The sequence below is a fragment of the Marmota marmota genome, unplaced genomic scaffold, assembly GCF_001458135.2.
Source record: "Marmota marmota marmota unplaced genomic scaffold, marMar, whole genome shotgun sequence".
Lineage (NCBI taxonomy): Eukaryota > Metazoa > Chordata > Mammalia > Rodentia > Sciuridae > Marmota > Marmota marmota.
Window position 1 is genome coordinate 1,720,288 of NW_025999982.1, and position 16,389 is coordinate 1,736,676.

At 44.0% G+C, this 16,389-nt stretch overlaps 1 protein-coding gene across 1 annotated transcript; it reads right to left on the reverse strand.

Moving 5' to 3' along the window:
* Positions 1-8,956: 8,956 nt before the first annotated feature.
* LOC107143780 (HLA class II histocompatibility antigen, DM beta chain) lies at positions 8,957-14,344 on the reverse strand. Its single transcript, XM_015487519.2, has 6 exons — positions 14,066-14,344; positions 11,917-12,198; positions 11,228-11,512; positions 9,828-9,944; positions 9,634-9,669; positions 8,957-9,315 (listed from the first exon to the last, which is right to left on the reverse strand). Exons 1-6 carry the CDS (start codon positions 14,118-14,120, stop codon positions 9,299-9,301), a joined length of 792 nt encoding a protein of 263 aa, XP_015343005.1. The 5' UTR covers positions 14,121-14,344; the 3' UTR covers positions 8,957-9,298.
* Positions 14,345-16,389: the final 2,045 nt, after the last annotated feature.

A 16,389-nucleotide genomic window follows, 5' to 3' on the forward strand; every position in this document is an offset into this window, starting at 1 on the left:
CTCAACACCACTAAAACTTACATAAAAACAAATCAACAATGTATTGAAATATCACCTCAGACCCATTAGGAGGGCTACTCTAAGAAAGAGAGAAAGGGAAGTAGGAAAGAAAAAAAAGGAAAGTGGGGGGTGGGGGGACAGAGGGAGGGAGGGAGGGAGGGAGAAAAAAAGTATAGGCCAGGATGTGAGAAATTAGCATCCATATACATTATCAGTGGAACTGTATAATAGTACAATTGCTATGGAAAACAGTATCACCATATGTAAAAAAATTAAAATAGAATTACCAAATGATCCATCAATGCCACTTCTAGGTATAAACCTAAAAGAATTTGCCAGCACTGTGGTGCACACTTGTCATCTCAGAGGCTAGGGAGGCAGGAGAACTGCAAGTTCAAGGCCAGCTACAGCAACTTAGTGAGGCCCTAAGCAACTTAGTGAGACCCTGTCTCAAAGTAAAATATAAAAAGAGCTGGGGATATGGCTCAGTAGTAAAGCACCCATGGGTTCAATCCCCAGCACCAATAAATAAATAAATAAATAAGAACTGGAAAAAAAAGAACTTAAGAAATTTGCACACCTGTGTTCATAGCAGCATTATTCATAGTAGCCAAGAAATAGAAACTAAACAAATGTCCATTGACAGATGAACAGATAGACAAAGGTGGCATATATATACAGTAGAATGTTATTCAGCTGGAAGAAATACAGAAATATTGTCATATGCCACAACATGGATGAACTCTAAGGACATTATGCTAAGAAAAATAAACCAGTTGCAAAAAGATAAAACCTATGTTATCATATTTATATGAGGTAACTAAAATACTCAAATTCATAGAAACAGAAAATAGACTGATGATCACTAGGGGCTGAGGGTCAGGAGAAAAGAAGTTGTTTAATGGGTAGGGTTCCAGTTTTGCAAGATGAAAAATGTTTAGGGATTGATTGTACAACATTGTGAATATACTTAATACTGTTGAATTGTACACTTTAAAATGATTAAGATGGTAAATTGTGTAAGTTATATTTAATCATAATTTTTTTAAAAATTGAGCCAGGCACAGTGGAGCATGCCCATAATCCCAATGACCTGGGAGGCTGAGGCAGGAGGATTGCAAATAAGCATCTTAGTGAGACCCTGCCTCAAAAAAGAAAAAAAAAAAAAAGAAAGAAAGAATTCTGGGGGTGCATCTCAGTAGTAGAGTATTGCTGGGTTCAACCCCCAGTACTGGGGCGGGGTGGGGGGGAAGTGGTTATATTTCTCTTTACCAGAAAAACTGATTTGAAAATAAAATTGCAATTAGATAACAATCACAATAGCAGCAAAAGCTATAAAATTTCTAAAAATTAGCAGAGCATACAAAGGACTACTATGAAAATTTTCATTTTTAAAAAGCATGGAAAAGAGCAAACAAATCTATTTTAATAAATGGGAAACCGAGAAACCAGCCTCTACCTCAGAGCAAAGTCTGTCCAAGGAAGGGGGCGTGACCCTTGTCCTTGGAAAGACCCATAGAGCACTCCAAGGCACATACCCACCCTGCTGAGTTGTTTATCTACAGGGGAGATCTGTGGAGCCAGGTGTCCTTGACTCAGTCAGGCTAGGTGAGGACCCATAGCAACCCCCTAGCAACCACCAATCAGCATGAGACAGGGAAAATACTTGGGATGCCAGATGACCCTCCCAGTAGTTTATGGTGATTGATAACGTGTTGGGAAACCCTGGTGGCCTAAACCAATCAGTTTTAACGAATCCCCCTCTTGTACTAACCAAAATCATCCTTACCTAACTTGTTCCCGCCAGTGAAAGTGCTAATCATGTTTTAGAGTTGTTTGATTTTCCCACGGTGTGTGATGATTTGCTAAGAGATGCTATAATGTATGTGGGGGTCCCTGCATTCTCCAAAGAATGTATAAAACTGCTGCAAACCCTGGGCTTGGGGCCTCTCAGCGTCACCAGTTGCTGTGTGCACGAGGAGGACCGAGCTAGCTCGCAATAAACACCTCTTTGCTGCTTACACCGATCTTGATTTCTGGTGGTCTTTTGGGGGTCCTGAATTCGAGCATAACAAAACTACCTTCTGCTCTGGCGTGGGATGACTTAACATTTTAAAAAACCAATTATCCCCAAATTGCTCTATAAATACAGTATAACCTTAATCAAAATTCAAGCTTAACTTTGAGGGATGTATTAAACTTACTGGAAGATATGTATGAAAAAAAATAAACAAAGATCCACAGTTACATAAAACTTGAGGGCAAGAGAATGTTCTCCCAGGTTCCCCAGCAGGAAACCAAACTTGGTCTTGCTACTAAGTTTCTATAGCTGTTCAAGGCCAAAGGAAGCCCACGTTCTGTACCTCTCCCCCAGCACACACCCAACCTTGGCTCCTTTCCTCCCCATTGTGAATGTGCTTACTGTCCCCATCTGTCCTTCCGGACCCACTCTCCACCCTTCTCCACCCTGGTGTGCACCCAGAGTGCTGACCTGTAGGACACAGACAGGCTCCTCTTGCTTTAGCCTCCACCTGACAGCAGATGGAAGAGAAGTATGAGGTCAGGCTTCCTTCTCTGCATTCACCTTGAACTGGCTGTCCCTTGACTGATGGGCACTGCTCCTGGCAGGGTGGCAACCCTACAAGACTTGCTCTCCAGCTGAATTCTGATAACCTCTCCTGTCCCTGGCTCTTAGGGTAGGAACAACCCAGCTGCCACCAGCTCACTGTACTGTCTTCCACCCACTTCTTTGTAAATCCTTCCTTGTAAATTAAACTGTCCTTGAACTATTCTATTTTGAGTATGCCATCTGTTATCTGTTGGGACTTGGACACCATAACCATAAAAACCATTTCTTCATCCCCTGTCCCAGACCACCTTGGCCAAGAGTTCTTGGACTCCTCACATGCAGTGGATGAGGCAGGGTCTGAGAGCCAGCAAGTGTTGCCGAAAGCTTGATCCGTATCCCCAGTGCCAATGTAATAACAGGAACAGAGTTTTGAGAAAAAGGGAAAAGTTTTATTGCTTTGCTAGTGTTATGCTCGAATTCGGGACCCCCAAAAGACCACCAGAGACCAAGATAGATGTAAGCAGCAAAGAGGTGTTTATTACGAGCTAGCTCGGTCCTCCATGCGCACACAGCAACTGGTGACACTGAGAGGCCCGAGCCCAGGGTTTGCAGCAGTTTTATACATTCTTTGGAGAATGCAGGGACCCCCACATACATTATAGCATCTCTTAGCAAATCATCACACACCGCGGGGAAAAATCAAATAACAACTCTAAAACATGATTAACACATTCACGGGTAGAGGTGATCGGTTACTACAAGAGGGGTATTCATTTGAACTGATTGGTTTAAGCCAAGAGGGGTGTACGTGCTGAACTACATGGTTTTCCAACATGTTATCAACCACCATAAACTACTGGGAGGGTCATCTGGCATCCCAGGTATTTCCCTGTCTCATGCTGATTGGTGGCTGCTAGGGGGTTGCTATGGGTCCCCACCTAGCCTGACTGAGTCAGGGACACCTGGCGCAGCAGATCTCATTCGTAGATAAACAACTTAGCAGGGTGGGAATGTGCCTAGGAGTGCGCTGTGGGTCTTTCCAAGGACAAAGGGCAGGTCCCTTCCTTGGACAGGCTTTGCTCTGAGGTAGAGGCTGGTTTTTCACTAGCAAAGGAGAAACACAGGGGACTCCCGTCTCAAAGGCTGTGATTCTGCCCCTCAGCAGGAACAGTGGGCTTTTACAGAGATGATTCAGAGAAAATGATATTAAAGGCGAGATCAGGAAGGAGAAGCTCAGGGGAAAAAAACATCAGAGAGGAGATCAGAAAAGAGAAGTTAGGGAAAAGGAGATCAGGGAGGAGAAGTTTAGGAAAAGGAGATCAGGGAGAAGTTTAGGGAAAAGGAGATTGGGGAAAAAGAAAAAAAAATGTAAGTTCCAAAGTCACTAGGGATATAATCAAAGCATCAGTGAACCCCTGTTACACAAGCACACGGTCTGGGAGCAGTTGGTGCCTCTGCAACCTCTGCAGCCCCTGGGGACAGTCTGGCCAAGGACTGTCAGGAAGCATCAAGGAGGAATCCTTCATGCCTTGCTTCAAAGCATTTTGGGGGCTCCTAGGAATGGCAGGCACTTCACCAAATATGAGATGGAGTTGAGTTAGAGCTCCACGCTCATGTCTTCTGATTTGCCCAATTTTACTTTGGAAACAGAATTAATTGAGAAAATGATCAAAAAGTAATTTTCATAACTAGGCACTGTGATGAAATGCTGATTTTTGTTCCATTCACACGAATGCCTGCACAGGTAGGAAGGGGGAAAAACAACTAACTCAGGAAAGACCTGAGGCTACTCCCTCCCATTGCCCTCCATTGCGCCCTCCTGTCATATATTTGGGTTTTACTCCCATTGTCTTTAATGGTCAAAGAACCTCAAACCTGGAGTCCACACATTTCTCTAAACCAGTGTTATCTGCCCTGGGGGTTGAAGGAACTCCTTGCACTGTTCTTGCCCTTGGGGACAGAGACTCTGGTTCTTTAATGAGTGGAGAGTTGGACTAGATGACCTTTAAAGTCAGTTCCAGCTCTGAACCATTATGTAGCTCACATTAGGAATAATCCAAAAGCCCAATTCTCTCTCTTCTCTCTCCTGGGTCTCTGCTCTTGCCTTATTCTCCCTCTCTTCTATTCTCTCCCTCTCCCTCTTTCCCCCACTATCACACACTTCCCTCCTCTTGGGCACCCCATAATGTCTGACATTCTACTTTCACACCATCCCTCAGTGGGCCCACCTTTACCCCCTTCTACCTTCCTCTCATGCATCCTTATCCCCCTGTGTAATGACAATGGTATTTCCTTTTCTACCTAGAGTAATCTGGCTTCCTAGATCCTGGGAGACCCATGGGGTGTTTTCTTCTAATCCTCGCCTGGAAGTTGACAGCTTTCTCCTATAAAATAAAACACAAATTTAGGGCAGAGAAAAGCCTGCACCAGTAATCTCTGGTGGCTGGGGTGGAGAGGTCTAAAAGCTGTTTAATTAGATGACTGTCTCTTTCCTTCTCTGGGGTCCTGGCCCTTTGATCCCCACTGCTGTAACCGTGTTAACAAAATGGTCTACTTTATACTTTGAATCTAGCCCTTGCTGCTCTGCCACTGCAACTTAGTTTTTAAAAGGACATGTTTCTTTCTCTTGGTCTCACCCTGCTCCTCCCTAGTCTCTCCCCCTCCCTAAAGTCAGGGGAAACAGGATTACCTTGCTTCCCCCATTTTAGGCAGATTTATCTGTCCTTGAGCACACACCCACCATAGGAATGAAGTAATCCAGACTTTGGGGACCACACCAGGAGAGCTCAGAGAAGACCCCCAAATTACCAAGTGAACTACAACTCCAACAGAGAGCACGTCCTGTGGAATCACCTCTTTAAAAGCCCTCTGTTCTGCTGAGGGGCAGAATCAGCCTCTGGGACAGGATTCTCCTGTGTTTCTCCTTTGCTAGCAAAGCAATAATACTTCTTTTTCTTTTTTTTTCTCAAAACAGTGTCTTCATTATTGGATTGGCATCAAGTTCAAGGACCCAGCTTTTGGTAACAACCAAACTCCAGCTATTCCAGATGTGCGGCTTCTTCTAAACCACACAAGCATAACACAACCAAAGCCCCAACCCAAACTAGCCTACAATTTCAAAAGGAATATGCTTTGTTAAATAATCAAAATCAAAAACAAGGTCAGTGAATGAAAACAAAAAAATGAAAGTAAAATATAAAACCGATAAAAATTGCGGATTAATTTCTGACGCTACATTTACCAATTACCTTCCCAGTAACATCACTCAGCTTTTTCCTATCCTGTATGGCCTTGCTCCAGGAATAACCATTTAAATTCATGAGTATTTCCCCTCCCAATGATGTCTGCTACAAACTCTTTCCAGAAAAAAAAAAAATGCCCTGATCACAAGGATCTTTCTGGGGAAACAGTGGGTGCAGTGGAGATCAATTCATTGATTGGAAAAACACTGAGCAGCTACACTGGACGTGAAGTTTGTATGAACAGTGCGACCCCCACTCTTCTCCAGCACAGGACCAGTCTAGAGCAGAGGGTTCTAGCACTGATGACCACGTCTCCCACCCACTCACACCTACCGCGGTAAGAGTCCACAGGGAGTTTCCAAACAGCCTGTCTCTGATCCCTTCTCCCAGCTCATCGGATCCTGATGCTGTGTTCCTACGTAGTGCCCCCCCCCCCTCCCCCCCCGCGCCCACACACAAACATGTGACCATAACCCTTTATTCTTTCTCTACAATTTTCTGTTAAGTTCCTTCAGTATTTTTATCTCTTTTCATGTCTGGTTTCTTTTCCTTGCTGGCAATTGAGTGCCCAACTCTAATTCCAAAAACAATTCCACCGCTCATCTCTCTGTGTCCAGCAGGTGTCTCCACTGGAAAATAAATAGCACCAACCATGTCCTCTCCTACAGGGTGAACTCTGTCCCACAACAGAGGTGCCCCCTCTGACTTCAGATGTAAAGAAATGGAAGGGCGACCTTCTAGAGAGGTATGCTCACCTACACGAGGATCTTCAGAAATATCTACTTACTTCCATCTCCGGTAGACAAACATTGTACAGAGCATTTTTTTTTGACCTTGGACAAAGTATTTAACTTCTTGGAACCTCACTTCCTTGGTCTGTGGCATAGAGAGAAATAGGTCCCTATGGGGATACTGGGAGAAGAGAACGAGATGCAAACATGATGTACCTAGCCCAGGGCTGAGGACATGCCCTCCAGCCAGATCCCCTCCTCACTCAGGGTATAAGAAAAACAACTTGCTAGGACTCAAATCTAAAGTTGAGCTCCGCCCCCTGAATCCTGAAGTTCTGAGGTCTGCTTGGGTCTGTGATGAGGATCAAATAAAATAATGTATGTAAAAGACCTGGCACAGGAGGTATAGCGATACCAGATTTCAAACTGTACTACAGAGCAATAGTAACAAAAACAGCATGGTACTGGTACCAAAACAGGCGGGTGGACCAATGGTATAGAATAGAGGACGCAGAAACCAATCCACAAAATTACAACTATCTTGTATTCAATAAAGGGGCTAAAAGCATGCAATGGAGGAAGGATAGCATCTTCAACAAATGGTGCTGAGAAAACTGGAAATCCATATGCAACAAAATGAAACTGAATCCCTTTCTCTCACCATGCACAAAAGTTAACTCAAAATGGATCAAGGAGCTTGATATCAAACCAGAGACTCTGCGTCTGATAGAAGAAAAAGTTGGCTCCGATCTACATATTGTGGGGTCGGGCTCCAAATTCCTTAATAGGACACCCATAGCACAAGAGTTAAAAACAAGAATCAACAAATGGGACTTACTCAAACTAAAAAGTTTTTTCTCAGCAAGAGAAACAATAAACAATAAGAGAGGTAAATAGGGAGCTTACATCCTGGGAACAAATCTTTACTCCTCACACTTCAGATAGAGCCCTAATATCCAGAGTATACAAAGAACTCAAAAAATTAAGCAATAAGAAAACAAATAACCCAATCAACAAATGGGCCAAGGACCTGAACAGACACTTCTCAGAGGAGGACATACAATCAATCAACAAGTACATGAAAAAATGCTCACCATCTCTAGCAGTCAGAGAAATGCAAATCAAAACCACCCTAAGATACCATCTCACTCCAGTAAGATTGGCAGCCATTATGAAGTCAAACAACAACAAGTGCTGGCGAGGATGTGGGGAAAAGGGTACACTTGTACATTGCTGGTGGGACTGCAAATCGGTGCGGCCAATTTGGAAAGCAGTATGGAGATTCCTGGGAAAGCTGGGAATGGAACCACCATTTGACCCAGCTATTGCCCTTCTCGAACTATTCCCTGAAGTCCTTAAAAGAGCGTACTATAGGGATACTGCTACATCGATGTTCATAGCAGCACAATTCACAATAGCTAGACTGTGGAACCAACTTAGATGACCTTCAATAGATGAATGGATTTAAAAAATATGGCATTTATACACAATGGAGTACTACTCAGCACTAAAAAACGACAAATTCATGGAATTTGCAGGGGAATGGATGGCATTAGAGCAGATTATGCTAAGTGAAGCCAGCCAATCCCTAAAAAACAAATGCCAAATGTCTTCTTTGATATAAGGAGAGCAACTAAAAACAGAGCAGGGAGGAAGAGCATGAGAAAAAGATTAACATTAAACAGGGACGAGAGGTGGGAGGGAAAGGGAGAGAGAAGGGAAATTGCATGGAAATGGAAGGTGACCCTCATTGTTATACAAAATTACATATAAGAGGATGTGAGGGGAAAGGGGGAAAAAAATCAAGGGAGAGAAATGAATTACAGTAGATGGGGTAGAGATAGAAGATGGGAGGGGAGGGGAGGGGGGATAGTAGAGGATAGGAAAGATAGCAGAATACAACAGTCACTAGTATGGCAATATGTAAAAACGTGGATGTGTAACTGATGTGATTCTGCAATCTGTATACGGGGTAAAAATGGGAGTTCATAACCCACTTGAATCAAATGTATGAAATATGATATGTCAAGAGCTTTGTAATGTTTTGAACAACCAATAAAAAAAAAAAAGACCTGGCACACTGCTTGCCCAGATGCCAAATAACTGATAATAGCTAATGTCACCACTGAGAGTTCAGTATATGCCAGGCATGTACCTAGCCATTTAGAAGTGTTCATTTAATCCTTAAAAGACCCCTTATGGGGTAGATTGTTAGACACTCCCTCTTATTCTGTGACTCTATTCCATCACAGCTTAATTTCTTCTTATGAATTAAAAATTCAAAAATTGTCCCAAATTCTGTCACGTCTAGCTGAAAAAACGAGGAGGCAACCAGCTCCTTCACTTAATGAGAGAATCAGCCTCAGCCATATTCCTTCCCCCAGACCCCTAGGAAAAACACACAGAAAAAAATATATATTTCCATCAGTTTATTTCTCAGAGATGACACCAGCAACTCAGTGACCTCTTTGGCACAATGAGTCCCTCACGAGGATCTTTATCCCCAGCCTCCCCCAGATTATACTCACCCCAGAAATATAGCCTTGGATAATAATTTAATTTCAGAATATTCCCAGGAATAAGCTCCCCCAAGTTGCTAAGGTTTACATAGGGAGACTGGGAAATTCAAAGAATTGGGTGGAAAAAAATCTTAGGATCCAAAAGAATGTAGGGTAATTTAAGATGTTGGGGAGTGGGTAGGGTAGCATCCTTAAGAGTTTGAATCTCCTCAGCATGGAAGTTGTAGGATTCTATCTCTACGAAATGTGCCGTCCTGCAGAAGAAATAGAAAAGAGATAATAATAAGCCAACTTGACCCCATCTTTTGTTTCTATAACCATCCCATGTCAGAGCCCTTAATATAATGGTATTCAAAATTCTAGGTCAATAATTCTAATATGAAGGAACCATCTTCAGCTCCTTCCCATGGACACTCCATTGGGTAGAAGACAGGTTGTGGGCTCTCTTCTTTCCCCTTTCCTCATTCCTACTCCTAATCCCAACCAAAACAGCTTAAATCATGCCATGAACCCAACACCAACCCCTCTCTAACCCTCACCCCCCACAGAGGGCAAACAGACCAACAAATTACCTTCTGGATAATTGGATCCAGGGAGGGGAATGTAGCCTAGGAGAGGAAGACACTTGATTATACCAGTTTTTATGGATGAAAATATCTAGTATTATTCATAACAAACAGGTAAGAGTGGGTGAATCAACCACAAACAGAAAGTGAGCAGAGGCTGGGAGTAGGTGTAAAGATGGAAGGTCAAGGGGGTCACTCACTAGAGGATGCAGAATTCCGCCAGCTGATGCAACCAAGAGAGAAGATGATGAGGCCCAGGGCCAGAGTCACCGCAGACACCGAAACCTTCACCGTCTGCACAGGGGACAGCCCAGGTGCTGCAAAAAGTAGAAACTTACTAGAACCAGTCTCTAGTACTCACTGTCAGAGCAACATGATCTCTTGCAACCTCCATCTAGAAGGTTCACAGGTCCTTTTTCCAAGCCCCATGGATCTGGTTCCCACCAACCCACTCCCAAGGAGATGACTTTCCTCTTTCAAACCTGCCATCCTGTGGACCTCTACTCCTAGAGCAACCCTGGAGAACCTATGTCCCCAGAGTTGGCACCCTAGTTTCTACTTCCTCTCTAATACAGCAGCTTATGTGTCTTCTACAGCCAGATTTCTCATGTATCCTTTTAGAGGTTTGCCTCCATTCCACTCCATAGCGCTCCCCCCACCCCAATTCCTAGAGCTGGTCCTATTTGAATCATATTCCAGTTGGATTATTTCCCCCATAAAATGTACCTTCCATCCCCCAGCGAAACTCCTTGTGCACCAGGGAGACCTACCCCAGGAGAACTTGAGTGAACATGCAAGTTCCTCTCTCTTCCTGTTCCCCAGACCCTTCAACAGCTGCCCAGAAAGACAGAGCACTCCCACCAAGGGGAGGCCTGGTTTCCACAGCCAGTCTGGAATGCTGTTCTATGGTTCCTTTCCTCATAGTCACCTTTTCTCTTCCTCATTTCTACCTCTTTCCTTTCCCAAGAACCTCCAAATCTGGGTGCTACTTTTCTTCTTACCTTTAACAACTCCCAATCCTGGGATTGAAACAGTGGTCATTAACCTATTAGTCCCTAAGCATGCCCACCATATCTACCCTCCATGTCTTTACCACCTCATCACACTAGATAGGACAGCCTCGATTCATGGCTGCCCCACCAGGAGAGAGCCCCCTTTCCTCTTACCTTCATTAATTCTTCAACTCCCATTCCTGACCTGACAACAGAATAGTTGAAATCTAACCAGTCTCTTATGATAGTGAATTCCAATGCTTGGTTCTGAATGTGTGGTTCCCAAATTTACATCCTCTTTCTAGGACAATCATGTTCCCCTCACACTGTCAGTACAAGACATAGCAATATCAACCACACCATGATAGCAACAATGACAATAACTAACTCTTTACATTCCTTTATCCCATTGCCCCATCTCTGGTCATAAACCCTCCATAAGTTTTTCCAGACTCGCTTCCAATTTCTGGCATCCCCATCTGATCCATATGAACCATGCATCTCTCCACATCTCATACCCTTTGCCCAAATACCCATGTTTCTTTGCCAACCAACAACTTCCAATATCTCTTTTTTTCTCTGATTCCTCCTGTCTACCATACACTTACTCCAGTCCTGAAAGATTAGCCCAGGATTCCCAAAATGCTCCACCACACAGGTATAGATGTCCCCATAAGAAGGGGTTAAGGGTAAATGGGAAACGGTTTGGTATGTCCAGTCTCCATTGGGCTGGGAAGTCTTCTGAGCACTGTTGTTAGGGTTGATAAACTGCCCATTCTTCATCCACGTGATGGTCACCTCAGCTGGATAGAAACCCCACACATAGCAGGCCAACATCACAGGCTCCCTTGTGTTAAAAGGAGTGGTTTGGGCTACTTGCACAGATGGTGGTCCTACACAGAAGGAAAAACATGACCACAAAGGTGACATTCTGGCTTTCTCTCCAACCTGATTTCTTTCCCATTTCAACTCTTCATAGATTTTGCCAACCTACTTTCCACGCTCACCACCCCGTAACGAGCCACTGCTTCAAGGGGAGGCACTACATTTACACCTGCTTCACTGCTTCTTCTCTTGCATTCCTTCATTGCCTTCATTCAATGCACTAATCTTTTTTACTCCAAGATCATGTTCAATCACAATTGATAAATGCCAGGTCTGACCCATAAGCTCTCTTGGAAGTCACTGTAGCTTCTTTCCTGCTCCAATCTCAAACCCCTTGCCTGCTAAGGGATCTTCCCTACCCACCCCCCAACTGTGCTTCCCCATTAGCCCCTCTGCACCCCTCTCTTCTTACGTGTTCTGTTGGTCAGTGATTTCCAGAAGGGCTGGGTGTGTGTGGCACAATCCTGCAGTCCGTTGCGCAAGCGCTGCAGCAGATTATCGTTATGGTTGAGGTATTGTGAGATTTGTTGGGCCAATGGATACAGTGTTCCAAATTCACAAGGGGCTATTTTTCCCTCTTCTGGATTCCAGCAGGCCAAGAGGTCCTTGTTGAAGGAGATACAATATGTGAAGTCCTTTGGATTCCTGTCATCATCCAAGAGACAGGTGCTTTCCACATGGGCCACAAAGCCACCTAGAGGAGCCAGAGGAGGAGGGGTAGGTATGACATACTTAAAAATGTGTTCTCTGGACAAGCACAGTGGCACACACCTGTAATCCCAGCGGCTCAGGAGGCTAAGGCAGGAGGATCGCAAGTTCAAAGCCAGCCTCATCAAAAGCAAGGCACTAAGCAACTCAGTGAGACCCTGTCTCTAAATAAAATACAAAATGGGGTTGGGGATGTGGCTCAGTGGTTAAGTGTCCCTGAGTTCAATCCCCAGTGCCAAAAAAAAAAAGTGTTCTCTTTCTCCTGTTCCTGGCACAAAGTTCCTAAATGCTTGTGATTTCACGAGCAATGGTACAGGGCGTTAAAAGCATCTTTTGTTCCAATATTTGGTCTTTGACTAGTTCCTGATGCAGAGTTCCTTATCCCTTGAAATTTCCTAGCAGTGTCTTTTGTTTGAATGAGGTGACTCTTGGTGGACTCCGATGAGGGATGGACACTGGAAAGATCAAGCCCTGATTAGAAGCGTGGAACTTTTGTCCCCATCTCCTATCATTCAGGAATGGGAGAAGGGCTGGAAGGCTCTTCAATCAGTCATGCCTATGTGATGAGGTCTCATAAACCCCTATGAAATTCTGAGCCCACATGTCAGGTGGGAGGCACACCCTAACTCCATGGAGACGTTTGGGGATCTGGCCCTATGTACCTTTTCATCTGGTGTCTCACCTCTACCCTTTAAACTAGTCTTTGTAATAAATCAACAATAGTAAGTTATTTTCCTAGGTTCTATGAGCCTGTCTAGTGAATTATCAAACTCAAGGAGGGGATCATGGAAAATTCTGATTTGTAGCCAAGTTGGATGGAAGTTGTGGGCCTTCTAACCTGGGGTCCTTCTAGTTGTGAGTGACCTCTGAAGTGGGGGAAGTCTTGTGTGACTGAGCCCTTAGCCTGTGGGGACTATGTGTCACCATGGAATTGTACCCAGCAGGTCTAGGATAAAAGGTTGGAGGGGGTAGGGGGGAACCTACCCATCTGGTCACAGAACACATAAACACACAGAAGAACAAAACACACGGGTTTTCTTGTATTCATCTGGGAACCCAAACCTCAGTTATATCCAGTTAGTCTGGCAGAGATTTCCCATTTTGGAAAGCCTCTACTGATCATGCTTCCATGCTGGAGTCTCTAAAAGCCCCAACTGAGGAGAATAGATGTAAAAGCAGAGAAGATTTTAGATCCAGTTTCCTCATTATGTGAGACTACTGGGATAGGAGCAGCCCATGATTATTTGCATGATTAAACATTAAAAGTTACCCCAAACAGAGACCTTCAGTAAGGCAAATGATTGAAAGGGAGAAAAGGGGTGAAGAAAAAAAAAGCCTTGTTCTGTGTTGGAAATATTATTAACTATTCATTGCATTCCTATTTATGAAACACTTGCTGTGTGCCAGGCACAGTGCTAGGAGCTGGAGATGCAGCCATTGTCCTGGCCAACTTTGCAGCAAGGAATACACATTACACAACTAGCTACACCGCTTGGTTATTATTAAAATTGCTGCAAGTCTCAGTTACTAGGGAGCCTATGGCAGGAGGATCACAAGTTTAATGCTAGCCTGGGAAACTTAGTGAGATCCTGTCTCAAAATAAAAAATAAAAAAGGGCTGGGGATGTAGCTCAGTGGTAGAGCACTTGCCTTGCATGCACAAGGCAGCCCTGGTTTCAATTCCCAGTACTGGAAAAAAAAAAATGCTGCAAAAGTACAGTACAAAGTGCTATAGGAATAACAAAGTAGAGAGACCAACTAGTCCAGGTTGCCCAAACCCAATAACAAAACTGAACAGCCTTGCCCTAAAAGAGGAACAGGGGATGAGAGGGTCCCAGGAAGGAAGATGCTTACCTGCTCCTGTGCAGCCCAGGCTGAGGCCCAGCAGCAGCGGCAGGAGTGTGGTCATGCTCTGGTAGACACAGGGGATTCCGGCCCCAGGACCAGCTCATACAGGGCCTTGGGTCCTTTTCTGTTCTGGAAGCGCCAATCTGGGTAAATGATCTCCACACACTGAGAAGAATAGGGTATTGATCCTCACTAGATGAGTGTTTGGGGGCTAGCCAGCCCCTAGATACTAAAACTGATCCTACCAACTCAGTCCCCTGTCCCAGAGTTGTCAGATTAACTCGGTAGGTGGGGACAAATGTAAAGACAAATTGCTGCTGAGTTCTCAGCCTAGCATCATCAGTTACCAGGTAAACTTTGTCCTGCCATAGGCTTAGACAGCTGGACTCCTGGAGACACACTCTCTCTCTCTCTCTCTCTCTCTCTCTCTCTTTCTCTCTCTTAAATTCCTGGACTTTCTTTCTAAATTTCTTTCTTTTTTTTTTTATTGGTTGTTCAAAACATTACAAAGCTCTTGACATATCATATTTCATACATTAGATTCAAGTGGGTTATGAACTCCCATTTTTACCCCAAATACAGATTGCAGAATCACATCAGTTACACATCCACATTTTCTAAATTTATTGTGTGAAACAAGACTATAGGTGATTTCCTAAGGTCAGTGGAGGGAATAATCCCGACATTTCAAGGATATGTGTGGCCTGGACTGTCCACAAGTATAACTTTCTTCTCTTAATACCCTCCTAAAGAACCCAGGGGCACTCGACCCCTGAGCCACATTCTCAGTCCTATTTTATATTTTGAGACAGCGTCTCACTGAGTTGCTTAGTGCCTCACTTTTGCTGAGGCTGGCTTTGAATTCGCAATACTCCTGTCTCAGCTTCTCGAGGCACTGGGATTATAGGCGTGTGCCACCGTACCCAGCCAGAGACTCATTTTTGTCCCTTAAAAGACAGTTACATGGGGAAATAATACATAAACCCTTAATCTGTCTGTCACCCCTGTGGCAGAGGCAGAGCTGCTGAGAAGGAAGAAGGCGCAGAAAGAGTGCAGAGTGGACTGCTTTCAAAGCAAGACTGCAGAAGAAAGGAAGTAGTTCCACTTTTGAGACAGGGACAGGACAGGAAAGTCCCCCCACGGCCTCCTTGCTTCTCCCATTCTAGCCAATCAAGCTTCATTTCTCCCTCACCTGTAACAGCTGTCTTCTGGAGACAGGAAACTCTAACCTCCTGTGCTCAGAGCCATCTCTGGGGTAGACCGCAGGGCAATTCCACTAAAGCCCTTGGGTGAATAGCTGGCCCTGGGTCTAAAACTCACCTGTCTTCCCCCAAATTCTAAATTCCCTTGAGTGTCTCCCCCCATAGTCCCTTCAGTCCCAAGGCAGGTGCATGCATTATGAACACCACCAAAACAGTGAGAGGAAGCTTCCCAGTTAGTATTCTCCTGGAAAAGACAGATTTTATTTAGGTGCCAGGAATTGAATTGGGGGCCTTTCACATGTTAAGCAAGCTCCCTTCCACTGAGCTATGTCCCCAGCCCTGAAAAGACAGATTTTAAATAGAAATTCACTCTTTACCCTATTGTGAACTATACAATTGATGAATTTTTTTCACCCTAAACTTAAAACCCTAAATTGACTTCCTTCTGCTCCCCAGCAGGCTTCAGGGCTACCTGTTCTCACCTTAGTTTCTGAAAGCTGTTGTATTTAATAGCAGACTAAACAAAAGAGGGTCAGGAGGGAGTCCCCCAACACCACACTTACCTGCCCACTGCCAAAGTCCCTGACCTCAAGAAAATCTGGTATTTATGAAGAAAAAGGGGGTGGGGGGAATGTACCAAAAATGAATTCCAAGATTAATGTCAGGAACAAAAGATTTATTTTGTGTAACTAATTAAGATTAACTGAAATTCTGCTCATATTTCCCAACTATACCCATGATTTGTGCCCACCTTGATTATAGACTCTGACCTCTGTAAGGAACCATCAGGTGTGTTTAAGTAGGCAGAACCCAGGTGGTGGGTCCAGAATTTGTTGAATTTCAACTTTGTAACAGATACTATTCTAGGTAGGTCTTTTAAATGCTATCTCATTTAATCTTAAAAGACTTGTTAATTGTCTTCATTTACTTCTCTTTTCTTTCTTTCTTTTTTTAATTTAACTAGGGGTACTTAACCACTGAGCCACATCCAGTCCTTTTTATTTTTTATTTTGAGACAAGGTCCAGGATTTTACTAAGTTGCCTAGAACTTGCTAAGCTTCTGAGTCTGGCTTCAAACTTGCAATCCTCCTACCTCAGCCTCCCAAGGAACTGGGATTACAGGCATGC

What these genes read in the sequence shown, in the direction of transcription:
- LOC107143780 (XM_015487519.2), bottom strand. Translation starts at nt 14,120, where the DNA reads ATGACCACACTCCTGCCGCTGCTGCTGGGCCTCAGCCTGGGCTGCACA. An exon ending in CCTGGGCTGCACAGGAGCAG is followed by an intron (nt 12,199 to 14,065) that starts GTAAGCATCTTC and finishes TGGCTCCTCTAG; the next exon opens with GTGGCTTTGTGGCCCATGTG. An exon ending in ATCACTGACCAACAGAACAC is followed by an intron (nt 11,513 to 11,916) that starts GTAAGAAGAGAG and finishes CCTTCTGTGTAG; the next exon opens with GACCACCATCTGTGCAAGTA.